At 33.8% G+C, this 22505-nt stretch overlaps 1 protein-coding gene across 2 annotated transcripts; it reads right to left on the minus strand.

Moving 5' to 3' along the window:
• Positions 1–1007: 1007 nt before the first annotated feature.
• LOC138317864 (dentin sialophosphoprotein-like) lies at positions 1008–20965 on the minus strand. Of its 2 annotated transcripts, XM_069259821.1 has the most exons (9): positions 20309–20965; positions 13955–14141; positions 13124–13240; positions 8326–9188; positions 7566–7696; positions 5065–5133; positions 2508–2615; positions 2052–2263; positions 1008–1617 (listed from the first exon to the last, which is right to left on the minus strand). In XM_069259821.1, the coding sequence occupies exons 1-9, from the start codon at positions 20410–20412 to the stop codon at positions 1513–1515; spliced, it is 1896 nt and encodes a 631-aa protein (XP_069115922.1). In that variant the 5' UTR covers positions 20413–20965; the 3' UTR covers positions 1008–1512. The 2 variants fall into 2 exon arrangements, with proteins under 2 accessions (XP_069115922.1, XP_069115932.1); XM_069259831.1 differs by lacking the exon at positions 5065–5133 and having other exon boundaries at positions 20309–20964.
• Positions 20966–22505: the final 1540 nt, after the last annotated feature.

Here is a 22505-nt window from a genome sequence, read left to right on the forward strand (position 1 = left end):
GCCATCTATTACATACATACCGAATAACATAGATCGCTAAAACATGAACAATTCAACCATTAATAATTATTACAACATTTCAATTAAGAAAAAAATATTATTACTATGGCATCAATTCATAATTGTTTAGTTTGTTTGTTTGTTTGGGGTTTTTTGCTAAAAGATGGCTTGATTTCTCAACATAATTATATGAACCTACTTCAGATTATTTCAGTTGATGCTATTGAAATTTTTTATTGAGGAAGTAGATGAAAAATACATACTCATATTAACAAATCAAGTTTTAAGTTATCCTTAAATTTTCCTGTCATTACAACTTCTGCAAAACCTTATTCCATCTGAACCCTGCCATTTTACCATTGCTAAATAATATAAATAATACTTTATTCCTACTCTGCAGCTCAAAAAACTTTAATTTCCTTCAATTTATATTCATAAATCGACATTTAGAGTTAGAAGTATAATACCCATTTTATTTTCATCCCTTCAAAATATTACACAAAAAGCTAAAAACATTCACATCTATTTTCAAAGTGAAACATGTAAATTGGTTTTCATTTTCTAGAGTAAACTAAGCTATATTTCTTTGAATGAAATACATACAACCATTGATTTTACAACAAATTTTGGAGTTGACATATTGACAATGAGGAGTATGTATTCCTGGATTTCCACTACCTATTAATAATGATTTCAATCTGGACATATTGTTCAATAATTTGGCATCATTCCATTGACACCAATACAAAAAAAAAAAAGATTTCATTTCATTTCATTTCAGATATTTATCAGACTGGTGCGGATTTGTCGATATCCAGCAAAAGCATCATATTGCACATTTGAGCATTCTGTGAATTAAACAGTCAAGACATTTGGGACACTGGTTTGCGAGTTGCATAACATGGTATTATGATGTTTTAATCAAAACTGCAGATGATAAAATTGTGATATGATTTAATATCTACAGCTTCTTGATTTGATTAATTTGATATTCAATTTTTATAAAAAACAAAAAATCACCATTATTGACCTAGCATTCACATTAAACAAATGTAACTAGTATCACCATAATAAAATTTATATCCTCTTTGGGGAGGTTCTTACATTCTTGTTTACATATAAACTATTAAATATTATCTTGTAGTGAATATTATGCACGTTTTCATTCCCTTGTTTCCATATACTAGGCCTTATCTGAATTTTCCTCGAATATTACATGACATCAAAATTTGAAGTTCAAGCAATATAGAGTTTTGCTAAATGACTAATCTGTATTGATTACATGACAATACCTGCATCTATACTTTTATCACATAACACCTTTTCTTAAAACACCACTGCCAAGTCCTTGTTTATCAGTATGTTTCCTCCGAATATTGAATGAACTAATAAGAGTAGAATTGCTTTGCACCAAAGCTTACACCATCTTATTGTCATCAAATTGAAAACTGGATACATGTAGCTTCAATCTGACCTGATTTGTTTTGTCTTTTAATGATTTTTCTCCATGTTTTAGGAGCACCCACAGTTGAATTTGATGTCTGGGTCATTCACATGTTCGTATTTACAATTTACACACTGCGTGTGAAACCACTGATCACAATAATCGCACTGAACCTGTAAAAGATAAGATATATAAAGAAAAACAAATAAAATCTTACTGATCACATTAAAAACAATTGTAAATACACAGTCAATGAGTATTGCTTAAAAAATCAAGAGTTAAACACCAATGTTTGAGACCTTCGACATTCATGCTGCAAGCAAGACAAAATATAATTTAGTAATGATCACTATGTATTCTGTATTTGCATATTACAGAGTTATCTGCCCATGTGAGTAGGTATTGATTTTGATGCCAAGTGTTTGCAAGCATGCATAACATCAGAATTTCTGAATTTCTGATTTTCGCTCATATAACAAAGAATACATAATGGATAACTACCTGAAACGAAAGTTACTCTATAATATGCACTAAAAGAATATCCAGTATTGAAGCCATATCTTCAAATAATTTGAAAAGATCTCTCTATTCTTATTCTCATACATACCCATGCAACTGTCTTATCACTTGGCCTTTTACAGTCGTCAGCGTCACAAGTTTCCACTTCGTACCACTCGACTCCTTCCTCCAAGTTATCATGTTCTTCTATGTCACTACTGTCGCTGCTGTGGCTCCGCCTCTTTCGGCCACGGCCAAGCGAAGGCTTTGCCTTTTTACCCCGACCACGTCCTGATGAGGTTGCCACTGGAGCAGGTGGGGCTGAAATCATAATTTCAATTACGTCAAACTCCTCAGAAATGTTAGTGAAGCTTATTGCTGTTTTGACCAAAGAAGAACCCGCTTGGCTAAAACAAAGTAATATCATAAGATGTCCCTCCCCTATTTCATATGGATTCATGTGCCCCGAGTTCTAATTTTTGGGAATAAGCTTATCAAGTATATTCTGTGGCAAGAATATTTTTGTGAATAGCAGAGTCAGACAAAATTCAACTGGAGTTTCTACCTTTTCTTTTCTTTGCTGCAGATTTCGGTGGTGGCGGCGGTGGGATTACTGGTGGTTTTCTCTGTTGTTGCGGTTTCTTTTTCACTGTTTTCTTCTGCCTTTTCCTCCCTGACAAGAAAATATTAAAATACAAATCAGAACACCAATATAGATCAAAATGATTAAAGAAGATTATAAGAAAGTTTTAAGGTGTAATATGAAAAGCCTTATTTAAGTATCGTAATTACACATAAACCTTGCATACAGACATGCAGGAATACTTTCCAACACTCCAACAGGTAACTTAATAGTATATAAATCAAACAACTACAGTAATTACATCAAACATGCAGAACTAATTCAGTTACAGGGTTCGATATTAACCATTGCCAAAAAACTGCTTGCTGGGGTAGGTTAAACCTCCTGTCGGGCAAATCAGTTATGTATATGACTTGCCCGACTGGGCTGGTGGAGATTTTAGTGACATGATGTTGAGGTTAATGTAGAGTTGATATCACACTCATTAAGATAAAACTGCAACAAAACATCTGAACTTTGAAGCTCTCTACACAAGATTTCCTGAGAAGTTCTTAGATCAGAAGGGTTAGCATTACCACTATAGGCTCACTGAACAGCAGGAACAATTTGTTAACAATTTTACCTGAATAGCAAAACAATTGCTATGTTATTTACTACTGACTGAGACTGTATGTCATATTAATGAAATATCATTATTAGATATAATTGAGACAGTTTGACATAGCAAAGGATTTGAAAATTTACTGTATTGTGTCTACATTATACACTTATTTTTTTATAATTATTCGACAAATATGGGCAAGTCAAATTTCCAGTCGAGCAGGTTAGTTTTTGTGGTCACCTACCCGACAGGGCAACTCCTTCAAAATGTTAATATCGAGCCTTAAGTTAATTAGAATCATCATAGAGATGAAACTGTAATACTGTAAACCTGGTGCTTCAGAGCTCCATGTACATGTAATTCATAACGGCAAGTTTTCTGAGAAAATATGACAAATTAACCATTTGGCCACTGCTAATTATCTTTAATTATTGTAACTTTTTTAGATAAAAATATCATTAGTATAAGTGTAATCTTGGATCTTCAAGGATTGAGTGATGAATTTTTAGATTATAAACTGAATTCTGTTCAGTCACCAGACATTATATACCATCACATATGCTTGACATTTTATACAATTAAAGAAACACAGCTGTAGACATAATGATATGATATTGGAGCCTACATTTCTATCCCTAGCATCAGGGGTTTATGATAATATCATATTCAACATTTCTGCTAGCATCAGCTGTCAATTCAGTACATATTACAAGTAATAATTATATATAACTTGACAAAAAAACCCAGTAAAATTAAATAAAATAGAACTATACATGTATTGATTTGATGAATGTAAGAAATAAACTCTAAATATGGAATCTCAAATTTTGTCCATCCAGATGAAGTTTATTAGATGAAGTTTTAATGAATTAGAAAAATCTTTTATCATACTCAATCAAAGTGCAGGTACTGAATCTGTATGACAAGGCATTATAAAATGATGAGACGTTATACGGATGAACAAAACATGACAGACAGCCAAAGACACAAAATGTAAATGACAGCATGCAGATGTTAAAATGATGCCAAAGAGAAATGATTCAGTGATTCAGAATGTGGAAAAGCAGCAATGCGACAAGGTGATGAGGTGAAAAACAATTTATTTTACAAGAAATGGAATGATGAAACAAACTGAAGTGATATCAACCATTTTTTGAAATATTAGTTTGCTTTCATATTTTAAACAACAATAAGGCTAAGCGTTAGACATACAATTTGCCACAGCCAGAAAAAAAGCATGATGGTTTTAAAATTGTTATGTCATAGACATCAAAAACAGGTGCAGGCACAGACAACACTTACTATCTACAGGTAAAAAATCTAATATATTAGGTACTTGATTAATTCATTAATACTAACGATCTATGAACCTCATTTTGCAATCTATATATTTAAATTCTGATAACAATATAATTCAGATGAAACTCTCAACAGGGGAGGTAAGTCAGAAAGTTTAACAAATAAGGAGATCCATACTAATATATATATAGAGCAATCCAGACAAGGGAGGTAATCCAGTTCTGAATTTCAAAACAAGAATTACAGATAAGTTTAAAACTTTTCCTTATTTCAAGAAAGGAAATGATCCCTTCCAACAGAGAGATAGGTAACTCATTTCTCAATCTAAATATCAAATATTTGTCTTGAAGAAGTTCTAATTGATGTAAGATATACGGTATGATTGCATTACATATTACCTATACAGGGTACTTTCAATTTCCATCTTTTATCCAAATACATGTTATTATGTATATAATTGATATAAATATCGAAATTTTGAATTGAATATTAAATTCCTATTAGAAATGATTTAAATTCCAGACCATGAATAACAATATCAAGGAATTTATATAATCTTTTATCTGAACTTTGATGAGCTTCTATTGAGCCCATTTCAGCTTCCCCTGAGCTACATCTGATGTTCTAACCTGAACATACCTGTTGCTGGCCTTGTAGCTATCTTGCCCATCTTGTTGATGATGGTGTTAAGGCGAGTATTGGTATCATCTGAGGCAAAACAGAGAGATATAATCTCTAACAGGGCTGCATCAAATCTACTACAACATTCACAGGTGATTCTTACATGGGGCCTTAACAGTCATCTGAACTTGGTAGCCAGATCGACATACATAGGGCTGCATCAAATCTACTACAACATTCACAGGTGATTCTTACATGAGGCCTTAACAGTCACCTGAACTTGGTAGCCAGATCGACATACATAGGGCTGCATCAAATCTACTACAACATTCACAGGTGATTCTTATATGAGGCCTTAGTCACCTGAACTCACCTGTACTTGGTAGTCAGACTTATAAAGTACATCTTGACCACTTTTTGTATCACTTATAGGTCCATAAAACTAATCTGTCCATTTGTTTTAATGAACATTTAAGTGTTATTTCAGTAATAACGTGAAGAGATAAGAGCATTTTCGGCATTAATTATTCCATACAGTCAAGCAATAATAAGAGTTTTATGCCAAATGTTTTTTTCAACCATATTACCGAAAAACATATTTTTTATCTGAATTCAGAATATTTTTTTTTCCTAAAACAAATTCAAACGGCCTTATCCCTTTTCATCAGTTCCTTGAAATCAGTTTTGATCAGTTCTTTTTAAACAACCACTTTATTGAATTTTATTGAACTGCGATACAAGGAAATGGTTCCATTTTTCGTAATAAAGGGAGATAACTTTAAAACATATCTTGTCAAGATGTCAAATTCTGTGAATCAATTCCGTCAAAAAGCCAGTAATGAATTAGAATCTCTACATACCTAATTAATGAATGAACCAGTAATGACAAAGCAAAAAGTTGTCAACTCTTTTGAGGTTTAAGATAATGTTACAGTAAAAAATTGACGATGCAAGAAATGATAAAAGACATATGAAGATGGTTTTTAATATGTATGTTTATGTAACAATAGCAGATGAAAAATGGTCAAAATGAGTAAGATGAGTGCACAGAATGATATGAATGTCTAAATGAGAATACGTATATGAGGAGATAACATAAAACAGAATATATCTGTCATTATAAGCAGTACAAATAAGTTAGCAAGTCTTCAAACAACTAAAAGTCTGTTTAAAAACATTAAAAAGTAATTAAAGAAAAGATATTTTGATTAATTAAAATAAATAATTAAATATTTTTCAAAGAAAAGACAAAATTAAAAGGTTCCAGCTTGTCAAACTTAAAGATGCTCCACCGCCGACAGAGCATAAATGACACTGATCATTTGAGCAGTAATTGGTGTTTAATTGTGTATATATACATGTCTAATTAACACAAAATATAATATATAATTATTCATTTTACTTTAGTTGCATGCGAATCAGTATTTCATTCCATACAGGACAAAGTGCCATGGAATTTTTTCGGGATGCAATTAATTATCTTTAATATTGTCACCTTGCCGTAAAATTAGAAGCTCAAACTTTTCAATGGTAGCAATAATGGTGTAAAGTTAGTAACTTTTGTAACTGAAGAAAAATACTCAATTGTCTGCTGCTGTTTTTGATAGAGGAAAAATATCATTTGTCAGCGGTGGAGCATCTTTAATAAATACAGTCTGTATAATGTTATAAATATTTTATGCTGAATGATTCATATATTATGAATTTAAATCATCGTTTCAAATTAATGTCATTTTTTTCAGAGTACTTTTATGTACCACTACTCATAACAGCTTCAGATTTTTAGCTTTTGGTCTTCTAACCTTTTCTTATCTAAATACCTTTTATTGAATATCACCTTCATTTGAAGTAATACTTGAAAAAAAGTTAAAACACATTTGCAAAAATTGAATTTTGAAGGGAGATACATGTAACACATTTGGCAATATATTTTATATTTTATCGATGTTGTATAAATCAAAATGCGCAAAAAGAAATTACTCATAAAGTTTGTTTGCCTTAAACATGGTCAAGAAAAACCATTCATGCCCGACACATGGTAGCCTGCCAGAAATAAAATCGAAAACCCTCTTTCCTATGAAATTTGATATAATGTATCCTATTTTGCGTAAAAATTACAATTAAAATGTAAATTTAACCAATTAATGTTCATTGAGCCAGTCCAAAAGGGACAACCCTAAGGATTGGTATCAGATAGAGATGAAATCTGGTGTTAATTAACTTGTGCAGTGTCAAATCTATAAAGAAATATCCTTATTAAGAAAATATGTATAACAAGCTAGAAAATGCGAAAAAGTTTGTCCACACACCACAAGCAAATTGTTGTGCTAAATGACAATTAAAGGATTTCTATCTAAATTTAGATAAAAAACATAATAAAGAAACGGTGCATTTCATTATCTATAACAGAACAAAACCTTCAAAATCTCATGTTTTGAGACAGCTGTATTTAAACACTTTCATGTGCGATAGTATATATAATGTATAAATGTATATATAATACAGGTGAAAATTGTTACCTTCACTGCTTTCTTCACTGCCAAACAGATAGGGGTCTCGATTGCTGCTGACTTTATCCTCATTCATTAGCGAATCATGGCTGCTTCCTCCGTTAAGTGATGGCAAATCGTCATTATCATTGAAGTCAGAGCTAAAAGATTCATCACAAAGATAGCAATCATGTTAATTATGTGTACTGAAGTTAGATGACAATTTAATAAATATATCAAAACACATGTTACATATTGACCTCAGATGATGTAGCATTTTGATAAGGTCGATGTATGTTTTTATTGACCATAGAAAAAAAATTGACAGAGGATGTAGTAGTGATGTCCAATTACATTGGAGCACAAATCAAGAAAAACAATAATGTGATTTATGAAATTATTAACCCTCAATAAACTGCCAAATTTATTTTGAGACATTTTTTTCTGTAGAAGCCAGTGGCTACCTCATTAAAGAACACACAAGAAAGGCGTGTATATTACTTAAATTGAAAATATAATTTTAACAATGAGAAATTAAGTTGTTTAAATGAGAAAATGGTGAGACTTAACAAAAATAACAATTAATGTTAATTAATACATGTATACCATGCGGATATGGACAAAAAGTAAAACATTTCAGATACAAAAAGTAGCAATTCATAATAAGAAAAACACCCGACAAACCAACTTAATAGAGAGACAATATACCGAACAACCTTTTAACACATGCTATTACCAAAACAATTACATATATGCTTCAAAACTGATGATTTCCTATGATATATTGTACCTTTTGCTGTTTCGTTTTAACATTTTCCGACTCTGTCTTCCTCGGCGGGCTGGCATGGCAAGTTTCATTCGTTTCGCTTTTCCTCCTCTTTTAGGGGCTCGACCTTTTCTTTTCACTGGCACAGGACTTGAGAGTTGTTCAATTTCCTTTTCAATAGTCTCTTCCTTTTCATCACTGCTGCTATTTCCTTTATTGTTCTCATCTTTCATTTCCATATCACTTTGATTATCACTCGAATTATTACTATTATTTCCGTCAACGTCATGGTTCGATGCATCGTCATTGTCAGAATCCTCACCTGAATCTGAATGTCCACTATTGTCACTATCATTGTCTGCCTTTCTATGAGACTGGCTTGATTGTTCTGAAGCATTGCCATCGTTATCGTCATCGTCATCATCGCTGTCATCTTTATCACTATTTGGCTCTGACATAATCATTGTAGAATTTTCATGACGATTTTGTGAAATATTAAAACTTGGCGTATTACTGTCTGCTGCAAGGTCGGCTGTGTGTGAGTTTGGAGATTTTGATGAAGATCTGACTGATGATGAAGAACTTGATGATGACGACGATGAACTTGATGAAGCTGACGATGATGATGACGACGACGAAGATGATGAACATGAATCGTTATCCTGAGATACATTTTCAGTTTTTATTCGTGATGTGTCCATGTCACTTTCTGTTTTTATCTTTGAGATATTTTTAGACCATCCATCTTTGAATGTTTCCATATCTACAGCATTGTCGCGAGCACAAAGTCTTTTACTTTTATCTGAGTCACAAGATGTACTACTTTCTGGTTCTCGCTTGATACCATTATTGACTACTCTTTCATTACTCCTGTACACTTTTTCAAACTGTAAATAAAACACATATTTATAAATAAACATACATTTTCAAATACATGTAAAGAAGAACATGTTTAAAATAAACCTTCTTTATGTGAATTCATGGTTATAACAAAGGATTTTTTCATTCCTCATGAAGGTTCCTATAATTATATAAGCTTTTGTTATATACATGTGTATATACGAACTCTGCTTACATCAAGCTTAAGTAATATAATTCTGTTGGTCTCCAGAGGTTTGCTATATGAAACCATGTTTTAAAGTAAACAACTATACATGCACTCACAAAATTCATTATTCCATATATGACTCCTAAACAGATGTGAGATCATCTATATTAACAGTGATGAGAAGATCTAGATCTGTGTATCTGGGTTGTTTTTTTTAAATAGATTGAGAATATCCATTATTCATATTCATATAATATGATATTAAAAAAAGGTTAAAGTGACTAATATCCTATAAAACTTGCCCTTCACAGCTGTACCTCTCAATGATGGGTCTTTTTCAGTGAGAAATAGAAACATATTATATATTGGTATTTCTCACTGAAAAAGACCCATCATTGAGAGGTACAGCTGTGAAGGGCAAGTTTTATAGGATATTAGTCACTTTAACTTTTTTTGGTTTGATTAGTTTAACGTCCTATTAACAGCTAGGGCCATTTAAGGACGTGCCAGGTTTGTTGGTGGAGGAAAGCCGGAGTACCCGGAGAAAAACCACCGACCAGCGGTCAGTACCTGGCAACTGCCCCACATGGGACTCGAACTCGCGACCCAGAGGTAAAGGGCATGTGGTAATATGTCGGTACATCTTAACCACTCGGCCACCGCGGCCCCTAGTCACTTTAACCTTTTTTTGATATCATATTATAACAGCTAGGCTCAAATAAGAACATAACAAGAGGCCCATGGGCCTTTACGGTCATCTGACTCATGGCACAAAACAACAAAGTCACAGTATAAAGTAGTGGTTAACAATTAATATAAATAACACAAGGAACTCCTTAGTTGAATATGTAAGTTTCTGAAATAGGTAAATGTCATTTGTTGAACAAACTTGGTTGCCCTTCATCCATATATGGTTGTAACCCATTCAAGGATTAATATAAGGAGTCAGATTTTAAAGCCAAATTTCAGCTAAGCTCCCAGTTTGGACCTCCGCCGTACTATCCCCATGGGTCTTAGCCTGGTCCTTTATAAAATATGTTTGTCCTCACCTAAAGTTCCCCCTTCTGAATCAATTAAAACCCCTTTAGACCAATTTTCATTGAGATCTGGAATGAACCCGAACACAGGAAGTGGGCCAGCAGCCATCTTGAAATACCAAAATTTTTACGAAAATGTTTGCATGTTGTTCGGCATCAATTAAAACCACTATAGACCAATTTTCATTAAGATCAGAGACTGAAACCTTAAAACAGGAAGTGGGCCAGCGGCCATCTTGGAATACAATAATCTTTACGAAAATGTTTGCACGTTGTTCGGCATCAATTAAAACCTCTATAGACCAATTTTCATTGAGATCAGAGAGTGAAACCTGAAAACAGGAAGTGGGCCAGCTAAAATTAAGAAAATTTGCCCTTTTGGGGCCCCACCCCTCAGCCCCTAGGGGTCGGACCAGGTTCATTTATATAAAATATGATTGTCCTTCCCCAATGATGTTTAAAACCCAATATAAATGAAATCCATCCAAGGATGAAGAAGGAGTAGAATTTTAAAGCTTAAAAATAAGAAAGTTTGCCCTTTTAGGGCCCCATCCCTCAGCACCTAGGGGTTGGACCAGGCTCATTTATATAAAATATGATTGTCCTTGCCCAATGATGTTTCACACTAAATATAAATGAAATCCATCCAAGGATGAAGGAGGAGTAGAATTTTAAAGCTTAAAATAAGATAATTTGCCCTTTTGGGGCCCCACCCCTCAGCCCCTAGGGGTCAGACCAGGCTCATTTATATAAAATATGATTGTCCTTGCCCAATGATGTTTCACACTAAATATAAATGAAATCCATCCAAGGATGAAGGAGGAGTAGAATTTTAAAGCTTAAAATAAGATAATTTGCCCTTTTGGGGCCCCACCCCTCAGCCCCTAGGGGTCAGACCAGGCTCATTTATATAAAATATGATTGTCCTTCCCCAATGATGTTTAAAACCCAATATAAATGAAATCCATCCAAGGATGAAGAAGGAGTAGAATTTTAAAGCTTAAAATAAGAAAGTTTGCCCTTTTAGGGCCCCATCCCTCAGCACCTAGGGGTTGGACCAGGCTCATTTATATAAAATATGATTGTCCTTGCCCAATGATGTTTCACACTAAATATAAATGAAATCCATCCAAGGATGAAGGAGGAGTAGAATTTTAAAGCTTAAAATAAGATAATTTGCCCTTTTGGGGCCCCACCCCTCAGCCCCTAGGGGTCAGACCAGGCTCATTTATATAAAATATGATTGTCCTTCCCCAATGATGTTTAAAACCCAATATAAATGAAATCCATCCAAGGATGAAGAAGGAGTAGAATTTTAAAGCTTAAAATAAGAAAGTTTGCCCTTTTAGGGCCCCATCCCTCAGCACCTAGGGGTTGGACCAGGCTCATTTATATAAAATATGATTGTCCTTGCCAATGATGTTTCACACTAAATATAAATGAAATCCATCCAAGGATGAAGGAGGAGTAGAATTTTAAAGCTTAAAATAAGATAATTTGCCCTTTTGGGGCCCCACCCCTCAGCCCCTAGGGGTCAGACCAGGCTCATTTATATATAAAATATGATTGTCCTTGCCCAATGATGTTTCACACTAAATATAAATGAAATCCATCCAAGGATGAAGGAGGAGTAGAATTTTAAAGCTTAAAATAAGATAATTTGCCCTTTTTTGGGCCCCACCCCTCAGCCCCTAGGGGTCAGACCAGGCTCATTTATATAAAATATGATTGTCCATCCCAAATGAAGTTTCACACTAAATATGGATGAAATCCATCCAAGGATGAAGGAGGAGTAGGAATTTAAAGCTAAAATAAGAAAATTTGCCCTTTTGGGGCCCCACCCCTCAGCTACTAGGGGTTGGACCAGGCTCATTTATATAAAATATGATTGTCCTTCCCCAATGATGTTTCAAACCAGATATGGATGAAATCCATCCAAGGATGATTTTAAAGCTAATATTAAGAAAATTTGCCCTTTTTGGGCCCCACCCCTCTGACCCTAGGGGTCGGACCAGGCTCATTTATATAAAATATGATTGTCCTTCCCTAATGAAGTTTCACACCAAATATGGATGAAATCCATCCAAGGATGAAGGAGGAGTAGAATTTTAAAGCTAAAATAAAGAAAATTTGCCCTTTTGAGGCCCTGCCCCTCTGACCCTAGGGGTCAGACCAAGCTCATTTATATAAAATATGATTGTCCTTCCCTAATGAAGTTTCACACTAAATATGGATGAAATCCATCCAAGGATGAAGGAGGAGTAGAATTTTAAAGCTAAAATAAGAAAATTTGCCCTTTTGGGGCCCCACCCCTCAGCCCCTAGGGGTAGGTCAGGCTCCTTTATATAAAATATGATTGTCCTTCCCCAATGATGTTTCAAACCAAATATGGATGAAATCCATCCAAGGATGAAGGAGGAGTAGGATTTTAAAGCTTAAAATAAGAAAATTTGCCCTTTTGGTGCCCCACCCCTCAGCCCCTAGGGGTCGGACCAGGCTCATTTATATAAAATATGATTGTCCTTCCCCAATGATGTTTCAAACCAAATATGGATGAAATCCATCAAAGAATGAAGGAGGAGTAGGCTTTTGTATAAATAGTCTTACGCACGACGCACGGCGCACGACAACGGACGAAACGCGATGACAATAGGTCATCCTGACCTTCGGTCAGATGACCTAAAAAGTAAATAATGGAAAATCAAACAATGTTTGAAACAAAGACAGGTAGTCTTACTATAAATTGGAATTCCGAGTGTGGCTGCCTTGAATGTTGGCCTGGTGCTAACTTGTATCCATTTGTATGGCCAAATGTGATCTTGTCTCCTTCTTCAAGCACACAGGAACTCTGCATCTGTGTTAAAAAAAAAAAAAAGTGTTCAACAACGGAATGATTCACAAATCAAATGTGTACTGTAACTTTAACCGTCACCGCCATGTTCATTTTTCTCTCGGAACGCTTCTCGACTTTACATATCGTGACTACATTATGCAAATTATGTAGTGTTGTATGTGCTTGTGGGTAAACTCGAGAAGCGTTCCGAAGAACAAATGAACATGGCGGTGACAGTTAAAGTAAGTGAGCTACACGATGTTTAAATGGAGTTTCTACAAAGTACGGGTCATGACACCTCCAAAGGAGATTGTGGATGAACACAGTTATGGGTACTGTTTACCACCACAAGCGTAGATTTCGTGATTTTGGCTTGGTTTTTGAGGTACCCATTAGAGGTGAGATGACATTTCGACCGGATAGGGAAATGTCTACCTAGCATATTTTTCGTAAATTTCCCGATTCATCAAGCCATAACTTTGTCAATACTTAGCCAATTTTGTTCCTCAAGCACTCAATGGAAAGATAAAGTATTTCTCTTTAAGGTAAGATATAAACTTGAAAAGAAGCTCAAAATGTGAAAAGTTTATACAGAAAGTACAGCAGACTGATGACAGGTGAACCACATTGGTAATAGCTATCCTGACTCAAAGAAACCTGAAGGCACAGATGATTTAATAATGACAGAGCAAATCCTCACAACTTTCTGTACCACATTGCCTGACCAAACCCTACCTTGATATCGTTAATGAACGTCCCATTAAGACCTTTGTCGTGCAGGACAAATTTGATGAGGCCATCTTCATCACGGATGCCATGGATCTCAGAGTGATGTCGGGATATAAAGTTTGGCAGAGTAGCAGAGTCTAAGTAATAATGATTACTGGCCGCACGACCGAACTTCGTCACACCAACCTGGAGTCTGAAACAGAGGCAAAACAACAAGATATAAACTTTTTTAGTGTGACAGATAAACAGGTAATTTATTTTGGATTACTATAGTGGAATATTCTGTAACAGAGCATTTTCAAATTAACATAGAAGCTTTTCTGAAACATTAAAAGACACCAATGTACACCCGGTAAATAAATTTGGCAAGCTTGAAAGATCAGAATTTCATTTATTTGGCATCTGAAATAGCTTAAAGATGCTCCACCGCTGACAAATGGCATTTTTCACTATCAAAAACGGTAGCAGACGATTTAGTATTTTTCTTCAGTTACAAAAGTTACTTATTTTACACCATTACTACCATTGAAAAGTTTGAGCTTCTAATTTTACTTCAAGATATAAATATGAAAAATAATTAATTGCATCCCCAAAAAATTCCGTAGCACTATATCCTATATGGAATGAAGTAATGATTGCGCATGCACCAAAGGCAGAATAAATTATTTTATGCTATTTTTTGTGTTAATTAGGCACATTTATACACGATTAAACACCAATTATTGTTCAAATAATAAATAGCATTCATGCTCTGTCGGCGGTGGAGCATCTTTAAACTGGCATTGATACTATATATATATATATATGCATAATACATGTATATTCTATTTCTATTTTTTTTTACTTGCCAGCCCAGGTATCATTTTTTATGATAATTTAATTAATTCTATCATTTCAAAAAGCAATTATAATAAATTAAAATCTCCTGTACATGTCCTATTGTGTTATTGTTTTGTTATTCAGTGTATTATCAGTATTTATAACAATATTTCAATTTTAATGGAATTTACTGGAAAAAATAAAGGACAAAGGCTGAAAGCCTTGACATCCAAATTGTGAGAATATTTACAAACAATAAAGTTTGTATACCGGTACATATATATTTAAGCAGAATGAGACATCAAAAAGCAGTCATTTTTCTGTACTTGACTACATGTATAAGTGATTAATGTTATTTTAAAGAAAATTAAATTATTAATTATATGAAAGGAAACAATCAAAATAAATTATTTTAAAAGCAGGAAAGAAAGCTCATACTGTAGGAATTTTGAATTTATTGAATAATTTAAAATAAATAATACAGAAGTACATGTAATATCTCAAATCTTTATAAAATCTGGGTGTAATGAAACAAGATGAAAGTAGGGTGATAAAGCCAAAATTGGAATCATAAATTATAATTATAAACACCTGTATCCCCCCAACCTCATTCCTCCATCTCCCCATCCCCCCCCATTCCCTTATTTGAGACCAACATGAAACCAAAATGTTTGACTCCAATATACCTCCATGTAGAGCTGTTATCATATATTGGCATGGCGATATATCACGATTGTAGAGATGAGACGACGATATCGTTAAAAAAACTTATATCTACGATATCGTCGTCAGCCGTAACCCATCATGTGTTAGTTGGAAAGGAAACAAAAACATTGCACTGTCGGACACGGACAGAATCTGATTGACTTGTAAACAAACATCTAATTAAAAGTATAACAAATAAATGTTTCTTTTGATGAATGTTTCACTTTATTTATTTACAAATTACACTCTATATTGTACTTTCATGATTGGTCCCCCAAACATGACTTATATTTCCATAAATTCCTTTTATATTTTACTTGGCAAAAATCGTGATATTATTGTGACGATATCGTCAAATTTTGACGATATCGCGATGCACATTTTCTCTACGATAACAGCTCTAAGAGGCATGGTAACCATTATTAAATCATGAATCAAAAGCTTTAGAGTTCGAATTCTTGGCCATTTGACAAAGTCTGTTATATAAATAGTGACCTGGTTACCATGGCAACCAATTTATTTTTACAAAAGAAAATCAACATGCACTTCTATACATAGTCCCCCAACATTAATATTGCTGTGAATTTATAGTTTCATTGAAATTCAGACCAAGTAGTTTATTGGTAGATTGTCAGGACTAATAATTTCCACTGACAGATATATATGACATCCAGACAGTATACCCCCTTAACTTCGTTGCAGGGGTTATGATAAATAGAAACTGCTTGCAGTATTTAATTGACCAGCAGTTCTCATGTTGTCGAGAATTTAGTGTTAACACTGACAGCATAACATATATACAGCACAATAATTGGTATCGACCAATAATCCATTTTTAAACACCACTCAGTAAAATTAAACCCAAGAAAATGATTCAGTGCCGACCTGAATACAAAGACCTAGATTGGGAGTTCATCAGCTATAGTATTGATCGCTCGGCCCGACAATGTAAATACATAGTTAATTCACGTTTACCCAGAACAGTGAACATGGTTGGTATATGTCCCTGTACCGTAACCTGTAAAAAATCAATAACATCTATGTACGCAGGATCCAGGTTTTATTAGTCGAGGAGCTACGTGCTGATGAATCTCCAGCGAATACTTGTCAATCTCATTTCTCAACGGCATTGAGGGTGGTTCATTTTATAGCTACAGTACCAACATACACATATACCTCATATTTACAGTTAATGTAAAAACTAAAATAAAACTGAAAGCTTCTGTAATTTAAATGCAGCATCTCGTTTGTATTTTTATAAAATAAATACATTTTGAATAACGGTAAGAGGGGAGGGGAGATATTTTATTTTAAAAAAAAACCAATGTTATTATAGAACCTTAGATTTTATCAATGCCTATGTATAGCTATAATTAGTTAAATTCTGGTGAGATTAATGTGCTATATCCATGGCTGTGTCACCCTGCAGGTGTAGGGCATTCAAAATGTACCTGCTTGCACTGCTGCCTATAATTCATCACTGCATGATCGTAAAAGGCAATCTAAAGGACTATGTTATGGTTTAATTATATTGGGTCCTTTTTGGCCCCCAAATCCATAAAATTTTCAAAACTGTTTTTTTATAGCACTTGATTTATTTGTTGTGTTTTAAATATTTAGTACATCCCAGATTCGACTATTATGACTGCTTTCTATTTTTTCAGCTGTAGTTGCTATGGTTACCATATCCCAACCAAAATATGCATAACTTATGAAAATGTGGAAATTTTGACAATTTTTACCATATTTTGCTAAGTTTTTGCCTATGAAACTATAGTTCATCCTTGAACAAACTTAATAATATTTACTGAGAATATGTATGCACTTCTAGTACATCTTTAGAGGAAATATAAAGTTTGTTCAAGGATGCTCTTTACCGTTTTTAAACAAAAGCTTGGCAAAAAATAGCCAAAATTTCCACATTTTCACGATTTATGCATATTTCAAGTGGTTACTATGCAAAATTAGAAAGCTGTCATCACAGTTAAATTAGGGACGTACAATAAATCCAACAAACTTAAATACTAATTAATAAATAATCGTTTTGAAAATTTGACGGATTTGGGGACCAAAAAGGGCCCAAACCCTACAATCCTTTGGGATCTTAATTCTCTTTTTCTTAATTAACTTGCTTCTTTCTTATGTTTCCCTTCAATTCTTCCTAATGCTATATATATAAATGTCTTTCTTCTCCATTGACACGCCTCACTTTTGGCCACAAGTTGAGCTCACTCCCCAGTGAGGAAGGCTCTGGGTTCTGTTCCCTGGTCCAGACATATATATATACGCATGTACAGTACACCATAGTCTATAACTGTGGACTTTTAGTTCCTGTTCCTGCTTATAAAACACTCGATCAGCAAACCAGGAGTGGGACGACTGGTTCACCCGTAACGTTGTCAGTACATGTATTACGCGTATAATGTGACCAGGTGGGGTCCGTTCCTTCTTTGTTGTCTCTTGCAACATGCTGCTACCGTATTCGACCCAATAAGCGCCCAGGGCGTTTAAAAATTGAAAAAAATGAAAAGGTGCTAATAAGACGAAATTTCTGCAAATCTAGACAGTATTTTGTAGTTTTGGTCTTTATTTATGCATGGACAATTGAAATTGAGGCCTCAAAAAAAGGGGGGGGGTGCTTATAGGGACATGGGCGCTCATTGTGTCAAATATGGTATATGGAATAGTACTAAAAATGGGACAATTAAAGACTTTCAATTCAGCTTCTAAAAGATTTGATCATGATCACAACACAAACAAACATACTGTAGTCTCCCAAAACACGCCTTATGCATTGTTCTTCACAAAAACAACAACAAATAATCCCTTCATGGAGGCTGTCCTTAAATGATTCTGATTGTAAGGATGTATGTTAATCTAATAGACCAAAATATATGCCAGATGTGTATACACATGTAACATTTTTCATCTATTCTGCAAATCTTATATTACTTAGGAAATAACTATGTATACATATGGCATTTCCCCTTGTTGAAGCCTCAATTACACAAACCTCATGATCAAAAACAAATACATATAGATCAAAAATATGAAAACCAACATACACAGTAGTTTCTTTAATCAATTTCTTTTACTTAAGCTTTTGTACAATAATTTTATGAAAGGATATATACTTTGGTCCCCTGTATTTCCTTCAATTATTCATAAAATGTGCCCAGCTGGGTGCTTATTAGTTCAAATACAGCACGTACATGTATTTAGCATTTTATGGATATAAAAATATGCATGGAGCATTATATCGGTACCTGATTTCAAAGTGCCAGTATAATAATATATGTACACTCCTTCTTAATGACTTTGTCTTTTTTTTTAATTCTCAGATTTCTGTATGCTGCAGTATACATATTAATGTAACAAATTAAACACGACAGCTGACAATCCCTTCATCTCAAAGTCATCCAGCTGGCCCCTGTCTATAGTCTCCAGTCCGGCCCTTACTATACCTTATCATTTCCAGAATTCTAGATGCACATACATTATTATTTTCTTATCTCTAAATCTATACTATAAGCTAATCTACTAGCCTCCCCAACTGTCCCATCTAGCCAACATCTCCCTAACAAAGTCCTCTATAAATCCTCGTCCAAATCATTTTATTTGTACGATAGATCTCTCTCCTCCTGATATAATAGTAACCTAGCTTCTGTATACTATATATAGGCCTGTGCATGCATCCCTCGAGCTCCTTTAACTTCTTAACTGATCCTTTGAATTCATCTTTATACATATCGATATGTATCATTAACCTGCGATAAGATGATAAACTACCGTCATTTTAGTTTAACCCCAAAAATATCCCTTATATTTGATCAACATTCACCTCTCACAAAAGTTTCGAATTGTACAAAGTGCACAAGAAAATGCCAAAATAAGAAGTTTGTTTTACTACACACAAAGATTAGAGTTATAGGAATATGTTTTTGCCTTTCCAGAATGTCAGTAAAATATCAGATGGATTTTGTTCATTCCATGTAGGTATTCAAATTTTCATCTAGCAATAGCATATATATATATATATATTGTACATACATTATTGTAAAAAGGGTACTGAGTTTGATCAGTAAGGTTCCCCAAAGTGAATAAAAAAAAATTCTATAGTAAAGTTTTTAAGCCAATAGTACCAACTTCCTGTATTCAATATAAAATATTCATCATGATTCAACAACTGCAGGCTAAAAGTAATCTAAGGGACAAGAATACATTATCTGATTTCTTTCATCCGTACACATATTGGTGATAATCAAAAATATTCAGAATGTTATCTTACTAATGAAAACAGGAAAAAATAGCAACCCATCCAAGGGTGTGCCAATTAGCCTAATTATAATAAGTACACTGTATGTTACATGTAGCACTATAAATTCATGCAGACATAGATATATGTGTACACTACAGCATATATTCAATATCTACAATTTCATATTAGACAGAGCAATGTATCATATCCTGAATTAAAACTGTTATTTGTGTCAATGGTACATGTCAATGGACATGATGTACCACCATCAACATTACAAGCCAGAATTCCTTGACCCAATTCTGCAGCTCTAAATCATATTTGATAATGTCTTGTAAATTATTTCTAATATTCGTTTATATCTATGTTTATTGCGGAACTGTCGATCTCACTAAATATTAACATTGACGTTTACAGCAATATTACATCTTATTTCAGTGACATTACGGCGTATGAGGCAATGTTTGTAAACAATCAGTCGATGAAGAAGGGAATGTTTACATGGCTTTTGACAGATCTTGTTGTGAGAAATATTTCGTGGGTAAGGGTCAAATAGCACCTTAGATAATGTAACTTACTTCATAACATCTCGAACCTTCGGTAAAGTGGCTGTGTGACCGACCCGACGAAGCTGATACCAGCATTCCTCTTCTTGCTGTTCAGCGTCCATACCCATGGACATAACAATCTTCGAGATCAGCCAACCTTGACCTTCGATCACAAATCTTCTCCCGCGAAAAACACTGCTTAAATGATCCTATTCCACGATATACACGGTTATGCTTGCTTTGCCACGGACTAATCAAGATGTGGAAATGCATAAATAATTGATGAGATTACGTGCTTCATTGAATGCACGACACAATACACAAGTGCTTTCATTTTTCATTAGCAGTGTAGTAAAAAACTCGCCGGGACTAATATTAGAGTTGGGTACGGAAACGGAACAACCCGGATTAAAATAATTACCTCCCTTGTATTAAGCGACCAAACCAAACAAAAAAAAAACAAAAAAAACAAAAAACAAAAAAATAGATGAATGAATGGACGAATGAACGAATGAATAAATGAATAAATAAATAAATAAATAAATAAATAAATAAATAAAGACCAATAGATAAATTACCTGCAACGTTGTCGTACTTTAGCACACGAATAAAATAGTCAGCAGTAACACATACGTATATTTATGTCCTACAACAATACATCCTCGTTCTCTATTTGTACATGTAATCACTTCTATTCTGTTATTCTATATCAGGAAAAACGAAATGTCCATTGTAGAAAATTTAAAACGTCGTATTGACCTAAACAAAACTATTATCATATCGTGTTGAAACTGTCGCAGGAAATCTTGTCTGCAGTTCTTAGGCTATCAATGTATATTTTTTCTTTTTTTTTACACATTTAAAATTTTTTGTTTCGGAAAGGTACTCTAACACTAGAATAAAAAAAAACTGAAATTGAAAAAAATATAATATGCTTCCAGAGACATCTATTCATGTAGTACACTAAACCAAGGTATAATGACACTAGAACGTACATGTAACCACTTGTAGATATATAATACACCTGAGCTGTAACCCCATCTTCGTCCTAGCATACAAGCCTGCGTGAATATACATGTAGCCCTCAGGGACAAACATTACCTTGGACCTGGTAATTACATTCTGTATATAATACCTCGAGGTGCTGATCAATGTGATTTACCTGAAACTAACATCTTACTGTAAGGCTACGAAATGCAAGGTTATCAGACCGTGAAACTACCGGTTTCTGATGTTGAATTGGATTTTTAAAAAGTCGTTTATCAGCCGTATAATGTTTTTAAAGGGTCGATTAAAAAAAAAAAAAAAAATCAGAAGCATTCGGTTTAATGCAAGTTTAGATAGTGTACACTTAACGTCTCAATGTTGTTTTTTTTTGTTCCATAACATTGTCATCAGACGGCTATTGATTTATAATCATAGACATAGATATACATGTATATATAGTATCTAAATCTCTGTTTAAATCAAGGATTTACAATTAATAATTATTTGATGAAAAAAAAAATCTTCATAAGGATATTTTATTGTACATATTTTGTATTGTAAAGTAAATCATTAGTATGACTTATACAAAAGTCACTTATTTATAACATAATTACAGGATGTCTCTTCGGTGCATGTATTCAAGTTATGGTGCGAAAGAAATTGAATATTGTTTGCAAGGATGTGATCTACGTCCCCACCTGTTTGGTATTTCTTACAGGTTGTAAATTCAGAGATTTGAATAATATCTAAATCTCTGTTAAAATATGTAGATTATCATATAAACTCATAAAAATCATAAAAAAAGCGTGCCACAACAGGATTACTTAGTTTTACCTTCATACTGAAAGATCATTATATATAGCATGGCTTTGTAATCGTCCCGAAAACATGCACACATCTTACAGTTGTACATAATCTATTTTTATATATGGATGCAAAGAAATCGACAGAAATTCTATACGAGACAGCTAGCAATAACGTGCGATCACTTTTAGTTTCAAAATAAAATATTAAAATATACCAATTTTAGAATACATTATACATTGAATTTTTATGCATATCTCAAAATAGGGGTTTCCCGCCTAGTGAGAATATCACACATGGCCAGACTGTCCTTCTTTCATTTTGTTTGTTTACTTTTACGTCCTATTAACAGCCAGGGTCATGTAAGGACGTGCCAGGTTTGTTAGTGGAGGAAAGCCGGATACCCGGAGAAAAACCACCGGCGAGCGGTCAGTAC

Source organism: Argopecten irradians, chromosome 1 (genome assembly GCF_041381155.1).
Source record: "Argopecten irradians isolate NY chromosome 1, Ai_NY, whole genome shotgun sequence".
In the NCBI taxonomy this organism is placed as follows: domain Eukaryota; kingdom Metazoa; phylum Mollusca; class Bivalvia; order Pectinida; family Pectinidae; genus Argopecten; species Argopecten irradians.